This window comes from Bufo gargarizans, chromosome 5 (assembly GCF_014858855.1).
Source record: "Bufo gargarizans isolate SCDJY-AF-19 chromosome 5, ASM1485885v1, whole genome shotgun sequence".
Lineage (NCBI taxonomy): Eukaryota > Metazoa > Chordata > Amphibia > Anura > Bufonidae > Bufo > Bufo gargarizans.
In genome coordinates, this window is record NC_058084.1 from 487,512,674 (window position 1) to 487,539,375 (window position 26,702).

General features: G+C 44.5%; 2 protein-coding genes across 21 annotated transcripts in view; both read left to right on the top strand.

The window, feature by feature from the left end:
* LOC122937811 (zinc finger protein 569-like) overlaps positions 1-26,702 on the top strand; it is a 350,216-nt gene that overhangs the window by 142,190 nt on the left and 181,324 nt on the right. For 18 of the 20 annotated variants that reach the window (XM_044292901.1, XM_044292887.1, XM_044292892.1 and 15 more), the window contains 4 exons: positions 6,020-6,124; positions 9,742-9,846; positions 9,930-10,053; positions 10,133-10,197. In XM_044292901.1, coding sequence (XP_044148836.1) covers positions 6,020-6,124; positions 9,742-9,846; positions 9,930-10,053; positions 10,133-10,197 — 399 coding nt within the window. The remainder of the gene's footprint in view (positions 1-6,019; positions 6,125-9,741; positions 9,847-9,929; positions 10,054-10,132; positions 10,198-26,702) is intronic. The other 2 variants (XM_044292894.1, XM_044292890.1) reach the window with 2 other exon arrangements.
* On the top strand, positions 30-16,610 carry LOC122937816 (gastrula zinc finger protein XlCGF8.2DB-like). The gene is made up of 2 exons (XM_044292913.1): positions 30-608; positions 15,181-16,610. Exon 2 carries the CDS (start codon positions 15,303-15,305, stop codon positions 16,392-16,394), a length of 1,092 nt encoding a protein of 363 aa, XP_044148848.1. The 5' UTR covers positions 30-608; positions 15,181-15,302; the 3' UTR covers positions 16,395-16,610.

Sequence of the window (26,702 nt, forward strand, 5' to 3'; positions counted from 1 at the left end):
CAGATATTGGGGGGGGGGGGCACGAGGACTAAACAGCAACATAAAGAAATGTAACTGTCATGTGTATCACACACCCTAGGATTAGATACACAGCTCAGCAGACAGTATCACACAGGATAGGATTAGATGCACAGCTCAGCAGACAGTATCGCACAGGATAGGATTAGATACACAGCTCAGAATACAGTATCACACAGGACAGGATTAGATACACAGCTCAGCAGACAGTATCACACAAGAGAAGCTGTGATCCAGGCTCAGCAGGCTGTATCTCACATGAGAGGCTTAGATACGGCTGTGCTGGTCGTTCCCAGTGTTTGGGGCTCTGGAGATGGTGAGGGAAGCACCTGTGGCCCTCAGTGATGTAAGGAGAGGAGCAGGAGCCATATCTGGGTGTACTAACATGGCCACTGGAGGTGTAGGGGCGGGGCTAGTGCTGACTGACCAGTGTGCTGGGCGGGGCCAGCCCTGTGACGTCACACCGCAAAGCATGCTGGGAGAGGAAAACTCCAGGAACCTGAGGGAAAGAGGAAGTTCTGCTGGAAACGTCCTGTAAAGAGGCTCTGATGTCCGGACAGCGGGAGGGAGAGCCCAGGCATGAGGAGCAGGTCCCGGGGGACAGGGCCGTAGATAATTTTTTTTTCCTGGGGGGGTTCAGCTTTCTCAAATTATAAGAGTCATCATCCACAGATATCTCCCCCCCCCCCCCCCATAACAGTGTCCCTGACAGTGTCCCTATTGTAAGACGGACCCGCCGTTCCTTATGTAAGTGACTAAGTGAGCTACTTGTGCAAAGTATATGTACTACTACTATCTAATAATTTATCACTAACTTAAAATACCCCAAATTGGGTCCTAAACTGAAAAATTTGGTCGCCAAATTTAAAATACATATAATTGCAATAAAAAAGACATGGAGGAGAATACAGCACCACATACCTGTTACATCCAGTGACATCTCCTGTCATGTAGACCTTCTCTTTCCTCTTCTCCTCCATTTGACCCAGACCGCCATGACAAATTCCTTCAGCCGCATCTCGTCTCTAGTTTGTAACACAGACACCGTTAGATTTCTCAATTTTTCCATCAACCCCCCCATCCTGGTGTCCCCACAGTGTCATCCTGCTGCCACCCCCAATACTGTGCCCGTTGTGCCCCCCAATGCCCCAGGAACTATACTGCTGAAAAATAGTGACCCTAATAGATATAATTGGGGTAATTTATCAAACTGGTGTAAAGTAGAACTGGATTTCCAAAAGAGCTGTCAAATATGAAAGGTGGAATCTGATTGGCTGCTATGGGCGACTAAGCCAGTTCTGCGTTACACCAGTTTGATAAATTACCCCAAATGTTCCTATAGTTTTCACAGCAGCTATAATGTCCCCTAGAGACCCCCAGTAATAATAACACCCTATACTGTGCTCCAGGCAATAATCCCTGTTTAGTGTCCCCAGAAATAATAGAATTCCCCCTACAATGCCTCCCCAATAGCAACACCCCCATATAGTAATTTCCACCACACTGCCCCCACATGGTAATCCCCCATAGTAATTTGCCCCCACACAGTAATTTCCCCCAAACTGCTCCATATAGTAGTTTGCCCCCACACTGCCCCCACATAGTAATTTGCCCCCACATAGTAATTTGCCCCCACACTGCCCCCACATAGTAATTTGCCCCCACATAGCAATTTCCCCACACTGTCCCCACATAGCAATTTGCCCCCACACTGCCCCATCTAGTAGTTTGCCCCCACATAGTAATTTGTCCCCACATAGTATTCCTTCCCATAATAATTTGGCCCCATACAGCCCCCACATTCCCCCCCCCCATGTACTCGATTTATCTTCCCTAATATGTCCTCCTGTGTGTACCCCCCCACATGTCCCCCAAAGTAGGCACATGAAAAAATAAAATAAAAAATGAATAAAAAAATTAAAAGCGAAATACTCACCTATGTCCAGGGCCAGGCGCTTGCTCACAGAGGAAGGTGGGATGAGTCAGGCGCGTCAGTGCTGTGTCCCGACACAGGCGCGCGATGACGTCATCACGCGAGTCTGCGCCGGAATTTCACTACCGCATAGGCCTCAGGCCTACAAGGCTGAAGCCTATGGCGGTGATCGGCGACGGGACAGGGAGCTATGCGCTCCCGTGGCCCGCCGCAGTATGTGGGCGTTCGGGTCAGCGTTGGGCCTCCAGCTGAGGGGGACACTCGGGGGTGGGGGGGGGGGCCCCAAAGTTTGAACCCCCCTATCCCCCCCCTTATCTACGCCCCTGCCGGGGGAGCCAGGAGCCGCAGTCAGTAGTGCAGTGTGTGATGTCTGTCACAGCTAGTGCTTCAGTAGTGCAGTGTATGATGTCTGTCACAGCTGGTGCTTCAGTAGTGCATGTACTGGAGAGGTGAGAGGTTCTGATGATGTCACATTACACCATTATCTATGGTAATTACAGGGGATGTGACTGGAGAGGTGAGAGGTTCTGATGATGTCACATTACATCATTATCTATGGTAATTACAGGGGATGTGACTGGAGAGGTGAGAGGTTCTGATGATGTCACATTACACCATTATCTATGGTAATTACAGGGGATGTGACTGGAGAGGTGAGAGGTTCTGATGATGTCACATTACACTATTATCTATGGTAATTACAGGGGATGTGACTGGAGAGGTGAGAGGTTCTGATGATGTCACATTACACCATTATCCAGTGCTCCAGACTAAAAAAAATAGCTGGCAGCCATTGGCTCCTGAACTGAAAAATTTAGGAGCCAAATCAAATTTTTAGTCGCCAAATCGAAACCGAATCAAAATTTTGGTATCGTGACAACGCTATTCCGACCAGATCGGCATAGGGTTGTTTTGATACCAAAATTTTGATTCGCTTTCTTCACCATAAAAAAGTATTGCGATACTCAATACCACGCAAAAAAACCACCAAAAAAAGCCGCGTGCATTTCGCATTTTATGAAATGTTCGGCCCATAATAGAACAGTCCTATCCTATTTTTTGGGGTGACAAGGTGACTAAAAAATGGCGAATGCTCACCGCATAGGAGGTATTATTTAATAATTTAATAGTTTGGACAGCGCTATGTAATATGTTTATTTATTCTTTATATATTTTATATGTAAAATTAGGAATGGGGGGATTTAAACTTAATATTTTAGGGTACTTTCACACTAGTGTTTTTCTTTTCCGGCACTGAGTTCCGTCCTAGGGGCTCAATATCGGAAAAGAACTGATCAGGCATATCCCCTGCATTCTGAATGGAGAGCAATCCGTTCAGGATGCATCAGGATGTCTTCAGTTCAGTCATTTTGACTGATCAGGCAAAAGATAAAACTGCAGCATGCTACAGTTTTATCTCCGGCGAAAAAAAAATTAAGATTTGCCTGAATGCCGGATCCAGCATTTTTTCCCATAGGAATGTATTAGTGCCAGATCTGGCATTCAAAATACCGGAATGCACCCGCACTAAATCCGGACCCATTCACTTCTATGGGGCCGTGAAAATCGCAGCATGCTCTATGTTGTGTGTTTTTCACGCAACGCAGGCCCCATAGAAGCTAATGGGGCTGCGTGAAAATCGCATGCATCCGCAAGCAAGTGCGGATGCGGTGCGATTTTCACTCATGGTTGCTAGGATGAAAGTCTATTCCCTGTATTATTTTCCCTTATAACATGGTTCTAAGGGAAAATAATAGCATTCTTAATACAGAATGCATAGTAGAAGGTCAATATAATTAACATTGGTGGCGCTGTGCGCCCCCCCAGTATGATAAACATTGGTGGCGCAGTGTGCTCCCCCAATATAATAAACATTGGTGGCGTAGTGCGCCCCCCCCCCCCCCAACACCCCAGTTTGATAAACATTGGTGGCGCAGTGCGCCCCCCCAATATAAGAAACATTGGTGGCGCAGTGCGCACCCCCCAACACCCCAGTATAATAAACATTGGGGGGGCGCAGTGTGCCCCCCTCAATATAATAAACATTGGTGGCGCAGTGTGCACCCCCAACACCCCAGTATAATAAACATTGGTGGTGCAGTGTGCCCCCCCCCCTCAATATAATAAACATTGGTGGCGCAGTGGGCAGTGCCAATGAGGGTTAAAAAATAAAAATTAACTCGCCTCCTCCAATTGATCGTCTCCTGTTCTTTCTTCAGGACCTGTCAAAGGACCTGTGGTGACATCACTGTGCTCATCACATGATACATCACATGATTCATCACCATTGTAATGGACCATGTGATGAGCTCAGTGACATCACCACAGGTCCTGAAGAAACAGGAGACCGGCAGCTACGCGATCAACTGGAGGAGGTGAGTTAATTTTTTTAAATGATTTTTTAACCCTCATTGGCACTTCCCACTGTGCCACCAATGTTTCTTATACTGGGGGGGGGCACACTGTGCCACCAATGTTTCCTATACTGGGGGGTGGGCACACTGTACAGGGAGTCTAAGAAAGAATCGAATGAGTCACAAGTCGGATCTTTAGTTCTTTTCACCTGTGACTCATTCGATTCTTTCTCCCTGTACTTGTCAGTGACTCAGAGCTGCTAGTGCTTGCCTTGCCTCAGCTCTGATTGGTTGCAGGCCAGGGTGGGCGGGGCTGGCAGGAGCAGCTTCCACTCTAGGATCAGATTACACTCCTCCCAGCCCCTCCCCTCCCTGCTGCCAGCGGCTCTGCTGTTGTGTGCTGTGACGAGCTGACTCAGACTGAGAAGAACATCGGCGGCGGCGGGGCAGAGAACTGTCAGCTCCTGTGCCCGCCGCTGTTCAGCTGCAGAGCTGCCGCGGAGGGTCTAGTCGCAAATGGCGACAAGACTAAAAAGTCTTGTCGCCATTTGTGAATTCTAAGTCGCATTGGCGACCATTTTGGTCGCCATCTGGAGCCCTGTTATCTATGGTAATTACAGGGGATGTGACTGGAGAGGTGAGAGGTTCTGATGATGTCACATTACACCATTATCTATGGTAATTACAGGAGATGTGACTGGAGAGGTGAGAGGTTCTGATGATGTCACATTACACCATTATCTATGGTAATTACAGGTGATGTGACCGGAGAGGTGAGAGGTTCTGATGATGTCACATTACACCATTATCTATGGTAATTACAGGGGATGTGACTGGAGAGGTGAGAGGTTCTGATGATGTCACATTACACCGTTATCTATGGTAATTACAGGGGATGTGGCTGGAGAGGTGAGAGGTTCTGATGATGTCACATTACACCATTATCTATGGTAATTACAGGGGATGTGACCGGAGAGGTGAGAGGTTCTGATGATGTCACATTACACCATTATCTATGGTAATTACAGGGGATGTGACTGGAGAGGTGAGAGGTTCTGATGATGTCACATTACATCATTATCTATGGTAATTACAGGGGATGTGACTGGAGAGGTGAGAGGTTCTGATGATGTCACATTACACCATTATCTATGGTAATTACAGAGGATGTGACTGGAGAGGTGAGAGGTTCTGATGATGTCACATTACACCATTATCTATGGTAATTACAGGGGATGTGACCGGAGAGGTGAGAGGTTCTGATGATGTCACATTACATCGTTATCTATGGTAATTACAGAGGATGTGACTGGAGAGGTGAGAGGTTCTGATGATGTCACATTACACCATTATCTATGGTAATTACAGGGGATGTGACTGGAGAGGTGAGAGGTTCTGATGATGTCACATTACACCATTATCTATGGTAATTACAGGGGATGTGACTGGAGAGGTGAGAGGTTCTGATGATGTCACATTACATCATTATTTATGGTGATTACAGGGGATGTGACTGGAGAGGTGAGAGGTTCTGATGATGTCACATTACACCATTATCTATGGTGATTACAGGGGATGTGACTGGAGAGGTGAGAGGTTCTGATGATGTCACATTACACCGTTATCTATGGTAATTACAGGTGGACATGGCTGTAGAAGTGATGGACTCTGGAATGTACATGGTGACATTTATTATTATGTCTTCAATGAACAGGATTACTCCACGGTGAAGAAGACGTCTAGTAATCTGATACATGAGAAGAACAATGAGAAGATCCTAGAAGTCATCCACAAGATGATGGAGCTGCTGACTGGAGAGGTGACACCGCCGGGAATGCTGGGACATTATACAGTCACAGCACTGGAGGGGTCTGGGTGATGACGGTGTCATTGTGTTGTCAGGTTCCTCTAAGGTGTCAGGATGTCACTGGCTGCTCCCAGTGTTTGGGGCTCTGGAGATGGTGAGGGAAGCGCCTGTGGCCCTCAGTGATGTGAGGAGAGGAGCAGGAGCCATGTCTGGGTGTACTAACATGGCTGCCAGAGGTGTAGGGGGCGGGGCTAGCGCTGTCTCGCGATACTTCGTGAAGCAATAACTTCGACTCATTGGAGCCAATACATTCTAATACTGTACGGAGTTCCTGCTCCTGCTCCGTACAGTATTAGAACTAGGTTTTATGCGCTCATCCCTAATTTAGACTATTTTCTACGCCTGAAACAGGTGTAGAAAATAATGAATGAGACAGGCCTGCCGCCCCGCCACCTTCCCTGCCCACAGCACAACCACTCTCTTAGACCAAAAACACCTTCCTTTAAGATCAGCCCCCTATATAAAACCCTAAATGAGACCCCCCCCCATCTCAGACCAAACCCCCTTTAGACCTCTGTGAGACCCCATATAACACCCCAGTTTTAAACCTCAGATCAGACCTCCATGTAAGACCCCGACCCAATATCATACCTCAGATAAGACCCCCAATAGACCTCCAGACCCACATATCAGACCTCAGACCAGACCCTGATATCTGACCCCCATTACACCTCCAGACATCCCCGTCAGACCTCCGGACCCCCCCACTCAGACCTCCGGACCCCCCATAAACCACTCCAGACCCCTATTGGACCTCTCCAGGACCCCCCCCCCCCATTAGACCTCCATATCAGACCTCAGATCAGACTGTAAAATAATAGTCACTTACCTCTCCTGCCGCCCCTCTCCCTGTCCTGCTGTCTTCTCTTCTCAGGGCCCGCGCTGCAGTCACCTGACCTCCTGCAGCGTCAGGTCAGAGTGCGCTCTATATGTCTTGATGCTGCAGGTGGCCAGGACACAGCAGCGCGGACCCTGAGAAGAGCGAGCAGGAGGAGGGGTAAGTACTGTACAGCGCTTCCCTCCTCCTCCTCCTCCTCCACCTCCACCTCCAGACTAGTGAGCTCATCCATTATGGAAGCGCTCTCTAGTATTCCCTTTACTGCATCCTATAAAGGGAAAAGCAATGAGCGCTTCCATCTGTATTGATGGAAGCGTTTATTGCTTCTGTTCTGGCACCCCCCTATGTCCACCTGGTCATCACGATCCCGCCGCTGCGCTCTGCAATCACTCGGAATATGGGTGGGCGGCAGGGCTGCTCCCGCTCTGTGTGTGCACAGCGTCATCAGTATGATGATGCACACACTTACAGGTCAGGAGATGGGCCCCACAGTGCTGCCCCAGCCATACAAGATGACAAGCGGTGAGATTATCTCAGAAATCATCTCTCCACTTGCTGCCCATTAATGCCCATTGCTGGCCCTGTAGTGAGCGCTGCACTGCTTATTACAGCCACAGGCAGTGGCGTTTGTGAATATACTACACATATGCACTTAGTTTGATGCACGATTCCTTCGGCCCCATCATGCAGTGGAAGGGGAGTCCTGCAGCTAGAGGGGTGGGCACCAGGCAGGACTGAGCCCCCTGTACTGTAGCTGTAAGCACTGCATGGCCTGACAATCCTCCCTCTCCGACCTCAGCCCTGACTACACAGCTGCATCATATACACCAGCCCTGGGAATGTCTGGCTGCTGGATAAGAGGGTAAGGGTTAACCGGCACCACAGCTAGCCAAGGAGTAAGAGATGGGAGGGGGAAGGGAGGCTCTAACCAGTAGTAATTCTTACAGCAGTGTCTGCTCCTCTGGCCGGGAACAGGCTGGGAAGAGGAGCTTTCTTCTAGGCTGCTGTGTGCAGGACTGCAGGGCTGGCGGCAGTGCTGCCCACCGTCTATCCAGCAAGCACTGAGCTGTCCTGTAGTTCAGATCAGCTGATCACCGTCTGTGCCCTTATCTGCCCTGCGAGTCTGGAGTCCATGCAGAGGGAGGACTGTCACCCGCGTTGGCACCTCCTCAGGACACATCTTTGTCTGCACCCCCTCACTACTAGCCAGGCTGCCTGATTATAAATATTAGCGTGCAGGCAAGGGGCCCACCGGGGATTTCGCCGACTCCCTGGTGGGCCAGTTCGAGCCTGGACACAGCTGATGCTTCAGTAGTGCAGACTATTATATCTGTCAAAGCTGATGTGTCAGTAGTGCAGTGTATTATGTCTGTGGCAGTTGATGCTTCAGTAGTGCAGTGTACTGGAGAGGTGAGAGGTTCTGATGATGTCACATTACACCATTATCTATGGTAATTACAGGGGATGTGACTGGAGAGGTGAGAGGTTCTGATGATGTCACATTACATCATTATCTATGGTAATTACAGGGGATGTGACTGGAGAGGTGAGAGGTTCTGATGATGTCACATTACACCATTATCTATGGTAATTACAGGGGATGTGACTGGAGAGGTGAGAGGTTCTGATGATGTCACATTACATCATTATCTATAGTAATTACAGGGGATGTGACTGGAGAGGTGAGAGGTTCTGATGATGTCACATTACATCATTATCTATGGTAATTACAGGGGATGTGACTGGAGAGGTTCTGATGATGTCACATTACATCGTTATCTATGGTAATTACAGGGGATGTGACTGGAGAGGTGAGAGGTTCTGATGATGTCACATTACACCATTATCTATGGTAATTACAGGGGATGTGACCGGAGAGGTGAGAGGTTCTGATGATGTCACATTACATCGTTATCTATGGTAATTACAGGGGATGTGACTGGAGAGGTGAGAGGTTCTGATGATGTCACATTACATCATTATCTATAGTAATTACAGGGGATGTGACTGGAGAGGTGAGAGGTTCTGATGATGTCACATTACATCATTATCTATGGTAATTACAGGGGATGTGACTGGAGAGGTTCTGATGATGTCACATTACATCGTTATCTATGGTAATTACAGGGGATGTGACTGGAGAGGTTCTGATGATGTCACATTACATCGTTATCTATGGTAATTACAGGGGATGTGACTGGAGAGGTGAGAGGTTCTGATGATGTCACATTACACCATTATCTATGGTAATTACAGGGGATGTGACTGGAGAGGTGAGAGGTTCTGATGATGTCACATTACATCATTATCTATGGTAATTACAGGGGATGTGACTGGAGAGGTGAGAGGTTCTGATGATGTCACATTACACCATTATCTATGGTAATTACAGGGGATGTGACTGGAGAGGTGAGAGGTTCTGATGATGTCACATTACATCATTATCTATAGTAATTACAGGGGATGTGACTGGAGAGGTGAGAGGTTCTGATGATGTCACATTACATCATTATCTATGGTAATTACAGGGGATGTGACTGGAGAGGTTCTGATGATGTCACATTACACCATTATCTATGGTAATTACAGGGGATGTGACTGGAGAGGTGAGAGGTTCTGATGATGTCACATTACACCATTATCTATGGTAATTACAGGTGGACATGGCTGTAGAAGTGATGGACTCTGGAATGTACATGGTGACATTTATTATTATGTCTTTAATGACCAGGATTACTCCACGGTGAAGAAGACGTCTAGTAATCTGATACCTGAGAAGAACAATGAGAAGATCCTAGAAGTCGTCCACAGGATGATGGAGCTGCTGACTGGAGAGGTGACACCGCCGGGAATGCGGGGACATTATACAGTCACAGCACTAGAGGGGTCTGGGTGATGACGATGTCATTGTGTTGTCAGGTTCCTATAAGGTGTCAGGATGTCGCTGTCTATTTCTCCATGGAGGAGTGGGAGTATTTAGAAGGACACAAGGGTCTGTACAAGGAGGTCAAGATGGAGGAGGACCAGCCCCTCACATCTCCAGGTAACAGACAGGACTAAATAGAAATGTCCTGGAATTCTCTGTCTGTAAAGTCTGAGTCCAGTCTCTGTGTCTCCTGCAGAGAGATCCAGTCAGAGGACAACACCAGAGAGATGTCCGCGTCCTCTCCTTCCACAGGATGGTCAGGTAATGTAAATTTTCCCTATCACTGGTCTCTGCTGCGGCCAGTGATTGGCTGCAGTGGTCACATGCCCCCATCAATGGGATGTTGATTCCCAGAGTCCCAGTACCTGCGGAGGCGGTCGTGGAGTGATGAAGCCGGCAACCAGCGGTGGGGATCAGGTAAGTATGAACCCACCACAAGTCCGGTCACTCTGAAGGGATCTGTTAAAAAAGGTTAAAGTTGGATGATGACCCCTTTACCGATCTTTTGTGGTCATGTAAAATATTTCTTACAACTTGTCCGACTGTCCTGTAACTTACAATATTTGCTTCACAGATTTTATATCAGGATGAAGATCTGAGCAATATTAATGCTACAGAGACAGATGTGAGGGGTGATGAGGAATACAAGGAGGACATTCCTACAGAGACAGATGTGAGGGGCGATGACCAGTGTGAGGAGGACATTCCTACAGATAAGAGCCCAGGTGAGTAGTGACCACTAAATGAAGCAGAGACGAGTCTGTAACTGTAATGACCCTGAACTGGACTTCACCTATAGCAGGTGCCTTCCCCAGGTACTTACAGTGTGCCCCAGTACTCGTATACCCCCAGGACTTACAGTAGGACCAAACTGTGTAACAGCCGGACCGTCCAATAAAGAATAATACAAAGCACATATCGCAGCACTAGCAGGTAAGAGGAAAGCCATGAGATAGGAACCCATCAGTAGATGACTGGACCAGGATGGGGATGGTAACCAAATGGTGGAACAAACAGATGATGGGGGTTATATGGTGAATGGATGATTGAACAGACAGTAAGTGACCCTTACTCTCTATGAATCTTTCCCTAGATCTTTCCTTAGACACTGACCTTAATACCAGACATCAGTAACCCTCAGCGTCCCAAAAGATATCTCTATGGAAAACCCTAATTTGTAATGCTGACTCTAGGACCCAAATATAACAAACACAAACAGTTAGACTGGACTGAAATAACCACAAGAACATCTACACTGATGAAGCAAACTAGGCGAGATAATAGAATATACAAGGATTACTGGATTCAGCTACACAGAGCTTATGCTATAACCCACAACCCCCTGCAGAAACCATGAATATTTAGAGAGAAAGTTACCTATAAGGAACTCCTCTCCAAACAAGCTGTGAGCTACAGCAAGAGTTCTGAGCAAGAAACAGATCAGGTGTGATAGCATAGCAACTGCCCCAAACTAATAGACAGGAGAAGATGAAGCAATGGGAGTGTTCCTGCTGATCATATCCTAGCCCACTACTCTAAAGAGGTCTGCATCATGACTCCCCAGCCCCCGCTTATTAATGTCAGGGTGACAGGGCTCTGCCATAAATCTCCTGAACGTGTATTGGTGACCCACTGTGCAGCATCCAACAGGCCTCATGTCACATACTCTCTGGCCTCCAGCTCAGCATCTTCTCCAGCTGACAGGCCCTAGACCCACACAATCTCACAGACCAGACACTTGTCCTTTTGGTGCCACATGTGGACCATCCACACTCTCGCACCTTGGTGCCAAAACACAGCTCTTCAGGATCATCTCTCTTCCAGGTGACACTTGAAAGTCCTCCCCTCTGTAATGGCTGTGGTCCTCTCGTGCTGATGGCCACCAGTCATCCACAGAAATGGCTAGATAACATTCTTCCGCAGAGTCTGTGCTGCTTACTCTTAGGGTCCATTCACACGTCCGTTGTTTCTTTCCTGATCTGTTCAGTTTTTTGCGGAACAGATCTGCACCAGTTCTGTACCCATTGTTTTCAATGGGTCCTGAAAAAAATCGGACAGCTCAATGTCTGATTTTTTTTTCAGGACCCATTGAAAATTAATGGGTACAGAACTGGTCCAGATCTGTTCCGCAAAAAACTGAACAGATCAGGAAAGAAACAACGGACGTGTGAATGGACCCTTAGTATGATGGTCCATAGTGTCTAGCAAATACTTTTAACCTTGTAGGGATTATTTTACCGTCATATAATTAATCAACACCAACTTCAGAGGATAAAAGGTCTGGACGTTTCCTATTGTGGCATGTAGTTGTCCTGTTCTGGCTAGTTTACATCTTTGGCAGCTTCTGGAGACCTCTAATGACCCCTCTGTAGTTGGGGTGGTACTAAAACTAATGTGGCCAGGAATGTTTTTAATGGATCCAATTGACCAGTCCTCTTGCGTCGCACACAATCTGTCAGATAAGATGTACCCTAGTCGTTAGTATTGCCCTTTGGTATAGCACCCCTGCATGGAGGGCCAGCCAGACCCGCTGCTGGAGTAGTTGATTTCCTGAGATGTCAGTTTCTCTCTTTCTTCACAGCTGGGTGGATGTTCCTCCATGAGCCATTGTCTCACGTATCTCATGGTTGTCCCACCACTTCTTGCTTTTTCAGTCTTTGGTGATCCACTTGTCCCCTGGAGCTATTTGAGGCTCTGCACTGAGGATTGGGACATTCCCCAAGCCATGGTAGGCCATGACAGCAGTCGGCAATTCTATCTTCTCTAACCTTTTATTAGTGGGGCCACTGTCTGTTTCTACTGAGTTGTGGAATAGAGCATCAGCATTCCCATTGCTGTGGCCTGTCAGTATCATACCCTGTGTTTCGACTTTGTCCTCCTGGCCAATCACTACTGCTCTAAGGCGCCCACCCTGCCGGTTTCCAAATGCACTAGCTGATTGTTCTCGGTCCACAATACAAATTCTGTCCCCAACAAGATTCCAGAGAATGTACATGGTGAATGCTACCAGCTCTAGCTTCAGCAAAGTTCTCAGGGTTCTTCTCTCCACTTTTGTGCTCTGCACCCTGCCATCTTGAATTTAAAGGGAATTTTTCACCAGTTTTATGGTGTCCTAACTGATGGGCAAATAAACTAGTGACAAGTTCCCTTAGCAAAATGCTAGGTGCTTTCTTTAATTGACCCAGGCGTTTGCTAAAATCTTGTATTGAACAGCTCCAGCGCATGCCGATGAGTCCTGAATATTTATGAGCTTTGGACTTTCTCTGCCACTCTACTGCTAATTCTGTCAATCAAGCTCATGAATATCAGCACTCATTGGCATGCACTGGAGCTGTTAGAGCCCGGCAGTATAAAACTGGTGGCAGATTATTTTTAAATGATCTCTAACTTTTCACACAGCTTTGCATAAATCAGTAGTACGAGCGACCATAAGGAACTTTGTAATATGTGTTATCAGAGAGACCATGAGACTGCTGCACCTAAATAGGAAGTTTATACCTTTCAACGTAATCAATTTATTATTAATTATACATGTCAGTACTTTTCTGTAATGTCCTCCAGGATCCTGGGGCTGCTTCTCAGTGAATAATAAAAGGTTAGGAAGCAGATTCTCTTCCACTTTCTGGGTGCAGTCAATGATAGGTACTCTCCAGCTTCCAGCTCTAAGAAAACAGCAAAGAGAAATCCAAATAGAAGTATAGAAGTCATCTAATGACCAGAAATGGTGCTATTGATTAACGCAAAGTTTGTTGAAAGGTTAGGTAGGCTATAAAGAGACGTTATCCCATGACTAATGTAATATAAAATAAAATCGGATATCATAAACTACATGACAATCTATTTCTGACAACGCTAAAACCAGCCCTGTACCTCACATGGATCCAGAGATCTCCCCATTCATTTCTCTGCTGAATTTATATCAAGCTGACAGCTCAAGGGGAGTGTCTTTTCTGCTGCAGCTAAGGGGGGCGTGTCCCAGCTCTTCCAATCACAGCGCAGGAGGCAGCTGAAGGATGAAACTGAGCATGTGCGGCCATCTCGGTGAGCAGGACAAAGAAATAGGAAAAAACAACAAACAGCAGGTGGCGCTATACAGATACATTTTACTGAATAACTCGGTGGTTATGCAAAATATTAAATTACATGCAATTACAAAAGTATTCAGATGAAGGTGCTGGTTTGAAAAATGTTGAATATTTTTCGTGGGACAACTCCTTTTATTCAAGATTGCTTCCATCAGTATGCATGGAAAAAGGCTTGGTGTAGTCAGCATAGGGAACACGGTCCATGTGACAGCTGCATCTCCTGGGCCGGCTGTGGCTCCCCTGACCCGAACTATCATAGTGATTTATGATGCAGTAATTTCATATGTGTTCACAGGCCTATTCCAGTGTACATGCATCATCACACTATTACACTGCAATAGCTCCACCATCAGATACACGGACCTGGTTTCCCCAGGCCAATCACGATCGTGTGCATGATACTTTAACCATTAGGATACCAGAGGTTTTTTCCTTTTTGCATTTTCATTTTTCTTTCCTATCTTCCTCGAGCCATAACTTTTTTATTTTTCCATTCACATAGCTGAAGTTGTACTTTCTAATGCCACCATTAATTATGGCACACAATGTAGTGTGAAGCCATAAAAAAAAAAAAAAAAAAAAAATTGGGTGGAACTGGAAAAAAACCCCACAATTTCTCCACCGTTTTACGGGTTTTGTTTGCACGGTGTTCCGTTTGCGGCAAAACTGACCCATGCCCTTCATTCTCTAGGTCAGTACGATTACAATGATGCTCCATATGTAAAGGTTTTTTTATGTCTGGTGTAAAAATAAATAAAATAAAAAATAAAAATTATGACCTCCATAACTTTTTTTATTTTTTTATTTTATAGTTATATCTTCTGAGCTGTGAAGGGGGGTGGGTCATTTTTTGCAGGACAATCTGTAGTTTTTATTGATACCATTTTGGAGTGTGTGTGACCTTTTGATCACATTTTATAAAAAAAAAATTGGGTAAGAGAAGCAATAAAAAAAATGGCAAATTGGCCATTTTTAGCCTTCTTTCTGTTACGCCATTCGCCATATAGCCTTTTAAAGGGTTTAACATTGACTGATAGGATAGCTGCCTTACATCTGGTGGCATCAGAGGCAGAGCTCATTTGCTCCCCTTTCTTCTAATTTTAATGTGACTGTTAGGAGGTAAAAAATTATACTACTTAAACATTTTTGTTCTTGGCAGGTGACTGTACCAGGAAATTGGAGGGACATCTGATATCTTCAGATTATAATCCAGGTGTTACTTCAGATACATACGAAGACCGTGACATTATCCCACATGTATCCTCAGGCCTTCACAGCAAAATGTCATCTGATTCATCACAGACTATAATGCAGAAGCAAAGTCACCGAAGGAGTGGGGGAGCCCAAAGAGCTCTAAAAGGGAAGACACTGTTTTCCTGTTCTAAAAGTGGCAAATTTTTTACAAAAAAATCTAATCCGGAAAAATATCAGATTATTCACACAGGGGAGAAGCCATATTCATGTTCAGAATGTGGTAAATGTTTTGCTCAGAAATCAAATCTTGAGAGACATCAGAGGATTCACACAGGGGAGAAACCATATTCATGTTCGGAATGTGAGAAATGTTTTAATCAGGAGCATCATCTTGTTGAGCACTTAAAAACTCACACAGGGGAGAAGCCATTTTCATGCCAAGAATGTGGGAAATGTTTTACCCAGAAAGCATATGTTGTTGAACATCTGAAATCTCACACAGGGGAGAAACCATTTTCATGTCCAGAATGTGGGAAATGTTTTGCTCATAAAACAGCTCTTTTTCAACATCAGAGAATTCACACAGAAGAAAAGCCATATTCATGTTCAGAATGTGGGAAATGTTTTGCTCAGAAATCAATTCTTATTCAACATGAAAAACAACACACAGGGGAGAAGCCATATTCATGTGCAGAATGTGGAAAATGTTTTGCTGTGAAATCAGTTCTTCTTCAACATGAGAAGCATCACACAGGGGAGAAGCCATTTGTATGTTCAGAATGTGGAAAATGTTTTACTAGAAAATTAGGTCTCCTTCTACATGAAAGAATTCACACAGGAGAGAAGCCGTATTCATGTTCAGAATGTGGGAAATGTTTTACTCAGAAATCAAATCTTCAGAGTCATCAGAAAGTTCACACAAAGGAGAAGCCGTATTCATGTTCAGAATGTGGGAAATGTTTTACTCAGAAATTACACCTTCAGAGACATCAGATAATTCACACAGGAGAGAAGCCGTATTCATGTTCAGAATGTGGAAAGTCTTTTACTCAAAAATTACATCTTCAGAGCCACCAGAGAATTCACACAGGGGAGAAGCCGTATTCATGTTCAGAATGTGGGAAATGTTTTACTCAGAAATCAAGTCTTGAGCGGCATCAGATAATTCACACAGGGTAGAAGCGATATTCATGTTCAGAATGTAAGGATGTTTTAATTAGGAATATAATTTTGAAATCCATAAGAAAATTCACACAGGGGAGAAACCATATTTATGTTCAGAATGTGGAAAATATTTTGCTAAAAAAAAAATAATAATAATCAGGTCTTCATCAACATCAAAGACTTCACACACGGGTGAAGCAATTTTAACTTCTTCCCCATATCTGCCATACATGTACAGCAGAGAAGTTGCCAAATATTTAAAAGGGTTTTCTGATTACAAAAAATACATTAAAAACGCCATTATTGAACCTTACTCTATTATATAAGCCAGATGAAGTTCTGAGTGCCTTTTGACTCCTCCAGTATAATTGCGATCTGTGACTCGCACCCTGTGTTTACACCCCAGCATAATACTCACTGGGAGTGTCTGTAGCATCAGGTCTCCCTTTCCTTCCCCTCCCGACTGGAACATTACAGATCTAAGCAGGGTTAGCAGCCTCATTAATATTCACTTCAGTGCAGTGAATAATAATGAAGCTGTGTCGGATATGGGTTGGGGTGGGGCCTTCTTCCAGAACATATAGGTACATCTCAATAAATTAGATTATAATCTTAAAGTTAGTTTAAGTAATTAATTTCAAAAAGTGAAGCTCATATGTTCATTACACACAGTGATCTACACTCACCTAAAGAATTATTAGGAACACCATACTAATACGGTGTTGGACCCCCTTTTGCCTTCAGAACTGCCTTAATTCTACGTGGCATTGATTCAACAAGGTGCTGATAGCATTCTTTAGAAATGTTGGCCCATATTGATAGGATAGCATCTTGCAGTTGAGGGAGATTTGAGGGATGCACATCCAGGGCACGAAGCTCCCGTTCCACCACATCCCAAAGATGCTCTATTGGGTTGAGATCTGGTGACTGTGGGGGCCATTTTAGTACAGTGAACTCATTGTCATGTTCAAGAAACCAATTTGAAATGATTCGAGCTTTGTGACATGATGCATTATCCTGCTGGAAGTAGCCATCAGAGGATGGGTACATGGTGGTCATGAAGGGATGGACATGGTCAGAAACAATGCTCAGGTAGCCCGTGGCATTTAAGCGGTGGCCATCCCCCACACCATTACACCACCACCACCAGCCTGCACAGTGGTAACAAGGCATGATGGATACATGTTCTCATTCTGTTTACGCCAAATTCGGAGTCTACCATTTGAATGTCTCATCAGACCAGGCAACATTTTTCCAGTCTTCAACAGTCCAATTTTGGTGAGCTTGTGCAAATTGTAGCCTCTTTTTCCTATTTGTAGTGGAGATGAGTGGTACCCGGTGGGGTCTTCTTCTGTTGTAGCCCACCTTTCTTTCCCATTCTGACATTCAGTTTGGAGTTCAGGAGATTGTCTTGACCAGGACCACAACCCTACATGCATTGAAGCAACTGCCATGTGATTGGTTGACTAGATAATCGCATTAATGAGAAATAGAACAGGTGTTCCTAATAATTCTTTAGGTGAGTGTATTTCAAGTGTTTATTTCTTTTGATTTTGGCTTAAAGCTAACGAAAACCCAAATATCAGGATCTTAGAAAAGTAGAATATATAAGACCAATTAAAAAATTATTTTTATACAGAAATATTGGCCTATTGAAAAGTCTGTCCAGTATATGCCCTCAATACTTGGTCGGCAATTATTCTGCATGAATTCCTGTATCAATGAGGCGTAGTATTGAGGTGATCACCCTGTGGCACTGCTGAGGTGGTATGGAAGCCCAGTTTTCTTTGAGAGCGGCCTTCAGTTTGTCAGCATTGTTGGCTCTGGTGTCTCTCATCTTCCTCTTGACAATTCCACATAGATTCTCTGTGGGGTTTAGGTTAGGGAAGTTTGCTGGCCAATCAAGCCCACTGATACTATGATTATTACACCAGGTACTGGTACTTTTGACAGTGTGGGCAGGTGCCAAGTCCTGCTAGAAAATGAAATCAGCTTCTCCATAAAGGTTGTCGGCAGCAGGAAGCTTGTAGTGCTCTAAATTTACTGGTAGACACTACGCTGGCTTCAGGCTTGATAGTAGAACAGTAGAACAACGCTAGTAGCGGACATGGCTCCTCCAGCCGCCATTGACTATGGAAGCCTCACACTGGACCTTAAGCAGATTGGATTGTGCCTCTCCACTCTACCTCCAGACTCTAAACCTTGATTTCCAAATGAAATTCAAAATTTACTTTCATATGAAAACAGGACTTTGAAACAATAAGCACCAGTCCTTTTTCTTCTTACCCAGGTGAAACACTTCTGACGTTGTGGATTTCAAGATGGTGGCTCACTCCAAACGAATTGTAGGAACAGGTGCTGCTAACCCAAATTAGAGGACCATCCACCCTCTGGTCAGGTTTATACAATGGATACTAGAATAATGGGTGAGCACACTTCATTTGGGCTTAACAATAACATTTAATTAAATCAAGCAGTTGTATAATTCACAGGTGTGTAACATATCATAATAAAATTGTATAAAACACTGAAAAAACGCTCTAAAATCAGATAGAAAATGCAATATATTCCTAGCAGCACTTCTTATATAAATCAAGGTCCACACAATTTAGTGGACACTGCCTGAATGGTTGCTATTTCACGCCATAATCAACTGGCTAATGGTGCCAGATTTCCTAGTGGTATAAATTGCAGTCCCATACAAATAAGTCCACATATAGATACAAATCAATATCCGGACTGTAACTATCGGTATTCAGGTTCTTTGATGTTTCATTGGTTATTTCAAAGTATGACTCTCTGGTACTATTATATTCCCAATAGGCGTTGACAGTACTTAGGCCCTCATTGATGATCAATATGTTTCTAAACAAAGTTCCTCTTACCTTCCTCGATGTTGAGGTAATTCAGGCGAGGGTCGGGCGGCGCGGGATAATGCCGGCGTCACGCTCCGTACTCCTCTAGCCGGCTTCCCCGAATTATCGCGGGGAGTTGGGACGGGACTTGCGTCTCTGTTTCGTCCGTACTGTCAACGGCTATTGGGAATATAATAGGATTGAGATGAACCTGTAGACTTTTACTAAAGAAATTTATATAATGGTTCTTCATCAGGATTTGAACCCTAGACCTTCTCTGTTAGAAGGGCTGAATTCTTTGTTCTTAAAAAGCTATTTTCTTCACAGGCTTAAAACTAAATAGTATATTACTGAAACGAAGGGGAAAAATTGTGCCAATCACCATAAATAATGTATTCACTGTACTATACAGTGTTATTAGTATTGGAATATCAAATACTTTTTTGTGATACTTCATGAGTATTGTACAAAAAGTTAATGGTTTTTGCATTTTTTTTTTTTGTACCAATTTGCAGAAAATTGCAACTTTTACCATAAAAGAACAATAGCTAGAAAATAACATTTCTAATTTTTTCGCCATAACTTTTACTATAAGGATCATTTTATGGGACTCTGTGAAATTTGAACCCCTGACCTCCTGTACACTAAACAGCTGCTTTACAAGCTCCTCTATAGAAAAGTTCTGCTGTGAACATATTATTTTTGGTGATTAGTAAACAATGTAAATAACAGTGGGGGGTGGGGGGTCATACCGTTTGTCTGAATAGAGCCCTGAAATCCCTGATGGCAGTCCTGGATCCAAGCACTGCTGGAAAAACTCTGTCCTAAGGCATGGCATCGTTGCTGATGTCACATCTACAGGGCAGGGTCCAGGAGAATAAGCAGAGCCCCGCCCTGAGTGGCAATGTCATCAATGAATAAAACAAATGTGAGCTCCTCTAGGCATATATTGTTTGTTATGTATTAGACTTATAGGTGTCAATCGGGAAAATATAAAATAAATCAAAGCTAAATATTCAAGTAAACCATAAATTATAAATACATTACCATTCCAGAACAATAAGCTGCGGGCCCAGCAGCAAACATATTAATGGATATTAAAGGGGTTGTCCGGGATTGGGGACATTACTCTAATAGTACAAGTGTGGCATACACATTACATACAAGCAGGTAGTACCTTTGGCACAGATTTCTGCAGCCCCGTTTTCATCTTTGAAATTCCTGGCCGGAAGTTACTGTTTTCTTCTCCTCAGTGACGTACCGGGTCCCTTGCAGGCAAGCAAAGCTTCCTCTTCCGCTGCTCAGGGAGCCCGGTGACGTCACTGGCAGCAAATGAATCGAGGTGAATATGGATGAGGGGGCGGAGTTACAGCGGCTGGCCGACATCCCGCTAAGCCCCGCCCCTTAACCACCAGCTCAGCCCCGCCCCTTGACAACCCACTCAGCCCTGCCCCTCCAGTGGTGAGCTTCAGAATGAATTGAGGCGAATATTGATGAGGGGGCGGAGTTACAGCGGCTGGCCGACATCCCGCTAAGCCCCGCCCCTTAACCAGCTCAGCTCCGCCCCTCCAGTGCGGTGAGCTGCAGAATGAATTGAGGTAAATATTGATGAGGGGGCGGAGTTACAGCGGAGCAGAGAGACAGCTGTAACTACCTGATGCTGCGCTGCCCCAGGACCCACAGGGCAGTGCAGCCGGAAGTCAGGTAAAGATAAACAGATATATAAACAATGAGTGGGGAGCCACATAGAAGTGGCAAAAATAGCTGAAAATGTATGGAGGTCTTTACTTAGCTGTACATTGTGAGTAAACGTGTTTTTTTAAAAAAACATTTGGTCCCGGACAACCCCTTTAAGTAAGTAAGTATTAATAATAATTAAAAATTTTGATAAAAAAATAGCAAGAGTCCTTTTGGATAATGATATGGTAATGACTATATGCTTCTTAAAACAATGCTGTTGTCAGTATTTATATCAGTCGCTACAGGAGAATCACATAGGCTGCATTGAGCCTCAGTAAGTTGGTAACAATATAGTATACTGTTCACTCACCACCTGGGCCGTAGTGTTTGTGCTCATCTATAAAATATGCACAATAGTATATAATGTAACTTTAACTTAACGCTCCAGGTGTGGCATTTGAACTTACAATGAAGTGGAAACGCTTGTCCATCAATGAAACTGCGCGCATGCGCTCTGTTGACCATTAGCCAGCTGGGCTCTGTCGTGCCACTGCTCCGATACTTCGCGTGCAGAGTATGTTGAAAGTAATGTATGTAGGTCTTATCACAGGCAGGTTAGCTATATTCCTTAGTGCTTTAACATATCAGCAAGGATACTTCCTCCACCTCCCCTGTCCTTATACTATAAAAAGTGATAGATAATCAGTTCTCACCTCTCCTGTGTTCTCTCCTGTCCTTATACTATATACAGTAATAAGCAGGGTGTTCTAGTGATGATAGATAATCAGTTCTCACCTCCCCTGTGTTCTCTCCTGTCCTTATACTGTAAACGGTGATAAGCAGCGTGTTCTAGTGATGATAGATAATCAGTTCTCACCTTCCCTGTGTTCTCTCCTGTCCTTATATTATATACAGTGATAAGCAGGGTGTTGATAATCAGTTCTCACCTTCCCTGTGTTCTCTCCTGTCCTTATACTGTAAACGGTGATAAGCAGAGTGTTCTAGTGATGATAGATAATCGGTTCTCCCCTTTCCTGTGTTCTCTCCTGTCCTTATATTATATACAGTGATAAGCAGGGTGTTCTAGTGATGATAGATAATCAGTCCTCACCTGTCCTTACACTATAAACAGTGATAAGCAGGGTGTTCTAGTGATGATAGATAATCAGTTCTCCCCTTTCCTGTGTTCTCTCCTGTCCTTATATTATATACAGTGATAAGCAGGGTGTTCTAGTGATGATAATCAGTTCTCACCTCCTCTGTGTTCTCTCCTGTCCTTTATACTATATACAGTGATAAGCAGGGTGTTCTAGTGATGATAATCAGTTCTCACCTCCCCTGTGTTCTCTCCTGTCCTTATACTATATACAGTGATAAGCATGGTGTTCAAGTGATCATAGTGTTGGACTACAGGAACAGCTGTAGTCCAATGCTGGAGGAACTATGTTAAGCCAACAGTAGATGGCACTATTTTAAGCATTACTGTTTATTCAAGTGCAGTTGTTCCAGTGTATGCACTGTCTGGTGTTGATGTAGATGTTCTTTCTACTCTGTCCTGATGATTTTACAGTTTAATGGTTGGTGTTTTAGTGGAATTGTTATTGTCCAGAGATGACTTGTGGGAGGTTATTACTACATAAGATACCAGAGATCAGTTATTATGAATGGGACATGAAAAACAGACAGGCAAGGGCCACAATAAGCTTATTAGTGGAGGACGACCAACTGATCCTGATCAAACAGAAGGCAAGGAAACTGTATAAGAAAGAAAAAGGCACAAAGGAGCATATAAAAGCAACGCTGGAGGTTGTTATACAACTAAGGTCAGTGAGTGAGAATATTGCTGTGCACTTTGCCTGATTCATATAGTGATCACTGATCAATGCGCTGGGACGGATCTGACACTAGAATTTGTGAAAACCAGGCTCCTAGATGGATATCCACGAAGAAAGGAAGTCATGCAGGACTCCACACAAGGTGACAGTGGAATCGCTCTTAAAGAGGACCTTTCACTACTCTACAAACGAAAAACTAACTATACCTGTGGGCAGAGCGGCGCCCAGGGGTCCCCCTGCACTTACTAGTAAGTCTGGGCGCCGCTCCGTTCGCCCGGTATAGGCTCCGGTGTCTGCGCTCCCTCTGACTGATTTCTTGTAGGAGGCGTGTCCCTTGCTGCACTGCTGGCCAATCGCAGCGCACAGCTCATAGCCAGGCTATGAGCTGTGCGCTGCGATTGGCCAGCAGTGCAGCATGGGACACGCCTCCTACAAGAAATCAGTCAGAGGGAGCGCAGACACCGGAGCCTATACCGGGCGAACGGAGCGGCGCCCAGACTTACTAGTAAGTGCAGGGGGACCCCTGGGCGCCGCTCTGCCCACAGGTATAGTTAGTTTTTCGTTTGTAGAGTAGTGAAAGGTCCTCTTTAAAGCTACAGATATCACAAAAAGGAACCAAGAGCATGTTTCAGATGCAACATACCGGGACACCTAAAGAAATACGACAATATGGAGAGCAGAGTAGCAGAAGCTATGTACATCCTTAAGGGACCAAGCAAAAGGACAAAAGCAGTATCTCTGATCATGTGCAGATAATTGGAATGGCACATTTAAAGTGACAGTGAGATGCTGTAGGGTTGGTGCACTGACCCTGGAGCTACCAGTCACAGGACAAGTGATAGAAACTGCTTCATAGAACATGACAAATAACAAGAAAACGATCTAGCAGATAAATGCAGAAGGAACTGGACATGGGATATTACTGTGCCCCAATCAAACAGAAGTAATTAGATCCATACACGACACAAAACAAGGGCGTTGACAGAATTGCCATCTGGAAGAAAGGCCATAGGCTGTGAATGGAGTTTTAAAGGTAAAAGAACCTTGCTTACTGTGGCAGTCTCAAGGAAATCAGCATTTTTGCATAGTGAACTAATAGAGGACATTTACATGGAATAAACAAAGACCAAACTGGTATGAAAACTTCAGATAAGTCTCTATGATCTAAAATAGGCTCCGAGAACATGGAAAATCAAATTAGTCCAAATCCTCAAGAAGACCTCGGCATTACATACTAAAACATAACTTTTACTTGATGTCCTTAAAGTTACTTCCGGCTGCACCATTGTCACATGACAGGGTTGACCTTATTGGGGCGATTGCTCTGTATTACTGTTAGGCAGGGACTAATAGCCCTCATCCCAACCAATGTTTGGGTTTACATGGTAGGGCTATCTAGGATTATGTCCCCAGAAGATACACCTTGTTCGTCTTGACAGTAAGGACGAACACTGGGCAGACAAGAATTGGTTTATGCACTTCAGGATCTGGTAAGACCATTCCATGTCTTGACCTAGTATGCAAAAGAATGTTTTGATATTTTATCGCATTTCACCACATTATTTAAGCCCCATATTTGTTTACTTGAATTTTAAGGACATCAAGTAAAAGTTTTTAGTATGTAATGCCGAGGTCTTGAGGATTTGGAATCTATAGGTCAAGACCCTATATTTATATTCAGGTATTGAATATAAGAGTAGATTTGATCTAATTGATTGTCATCCCCGATATGGCTTGTTTTCTTAGTACAGATTTTAACTCTGATAACTGGCTGTTTGAAGTGAAGGATGTTTTTTCTCAGAAAAGATATACACCCTCCTTTAAGACGGCATTTAAAGAACTGACAAAAATCTATAAAGAGCAAATCGTATCCTGGTGGGAGGTGCAAAGTCTTGAGAATTATCTCAAGCACAATATAGTCCCGAGAGGGCTAAGAATCACCTTGACACCAACATTTAGATGCAAGAATGCATCTTTAACCACTTCAGCCCCGCTAGCTGAAACCCCCTTCATGACCAGAGCACTTTTTACACTTCGGCACTACACTCCTTTCACCGTTTATCGCTCGGTCATGCAACTTACCACCCAAATGAATTTTACCTCCTTTTCTTCTCACTAATGGAGCTTTCATTTGGTGGTATTTTATTGCTGCTGACATTTTTACTTTTTTTTTTATTAATCGAAATGTAACGATTTTTTTGCAAAAAAATGACATTTTTCACTTTCAGCTGTAAAATTTTGCAAAAAAAACGACATCCATATATAAATTTTTCGCTAAATTTATAGTTCTACATGTCTTTGATAAAAAAAAAATGTTTGGGCAAAAAAAAAAATGGTTTGGGTAAAAGTTATAGCGTTTACAAACTATGGTACAAAAATGTGAATTTCCGCTTTTTGAAGCAGCTCTGACTTTCTGAGCACCTGTCATGTTTCCTGAGGTTCTACAATGCCCAGACAGTAGAAACCCCCCACAAATGACCCCATTTCGGAAAGTAGACACCCTAAGGTATTCGCTGATGGGCATAGTGAGTTCATAGAACTTTTTATTTTTTGTCACAAGTTAGCGGAAAATGATGATGATTTTTAATTTTTATTTTTTTCTTACAAAGTCTCATATTCCACTAACTTGCGACAAAAAATAAAAAATTCTAGGAACTCGCCATGCCCCTCACGGAATACCTTGGGGTGTCTTCTTTCCAAAATGGGGTCACTTGTGGGGTAGTTATACTGCCCTGGCAATTTAGGGGCCCAAATGTGTGAGAAGAACTTTGCAATCGAAATGTGTAAAAAATGACCGGTGAAATCCGAAAGGTGCACTTTGGAATATGTGCCCCTTTTCCCACCTTGGCAGCAAAAAAGTGTCACACATCTGGTATCGCCGTACTCAAGAGAAGTTGGGGAATGTGTTTTGGGGTGTCATTTTACATATACCCATGCTGGGTGAGAGAAATATCTTGGCAAAAGACAACTTTTCCAATTTTTTTATACAAAGTTGGCATTTGACCAAGAGGAATATGAGACTTAGTAAGAAAAAAACAAACAAAAAATTTCCGCTAACTTGTGCCAAAAAAAAAGTCTGAATGGAGCCTTACAGGGGGGTGATCAATGACAGGGGGGTGATCACCCATATAGACTCCCTGATCACCCCCCTGTCATTGATCACCCCCCTGGTAAGGCTCCATTCAGACGTCCGTATGATTTTTACGGATACATGGATCGGATCCGCAAAACACATGCGGACGTCTGAATGGAGCCTTACAGGGGGGTGATCAATGACAGGGGGTGATCAGGGTGATCACCCCCCTGTCACTGATCACCCCCCCTGTAAGGCTCCATTCAGACGTCCGCATGATTTTTACGGATCCATGGATACATGGATCGGATCCACAAAACACATGCGGACGTCTGAATGGAGCCTTACAGGGGGGTGATCAATGACAGGGGGGTGATCAGGGAGTGTATATGGGTGATCACCCCCTGTAAGGCTCCATTCAGACGTCCGCATGTGTTTTGCGGATCCGATCCATGGATCCGTAAAAATCATGCGGACGTCTGAATGGAGCCTTACAGGGGGGTGATCAATGACATGGGGGTGATCAATGACAGGGGGTGATCAGGGAGTGGATAGGGGGTGATCAGGGGTTCATAAAGGGTTAATAAGTGACGGGGGGGTGTAGTGTAGTGTAGTGTTTGGTGCGACTTTACTGACCTACCTGTGTCCTCTGGTGGTCGATCCTAACAAAAGGGACACCAGAGGACCAGGTAGGAGGTATATTAGATGCTGTTATCAAAACAGCGTCTAATATACCTGTTAGGGGTTAAAAGATTCGGATCTCCAGCCTGCCAGCGAGCGATCGCCGCTGGCATGCTGGAGATCCACTCGCTTACCTTCCGTTCCTGTGAGCGCGCGCGCCTGTGTGCGCGCGTTCACAGGAAATCTCGGCTCTCGCGGG

Coding starts and splice junctions, on each gene's coding strand:
- LOC122937816 (XM_044292913.1), top strand. CDS start 15,303: ATGTCATCTGATTCATCACAGACTATAATGCAGAAGCAAAGTCACCGA.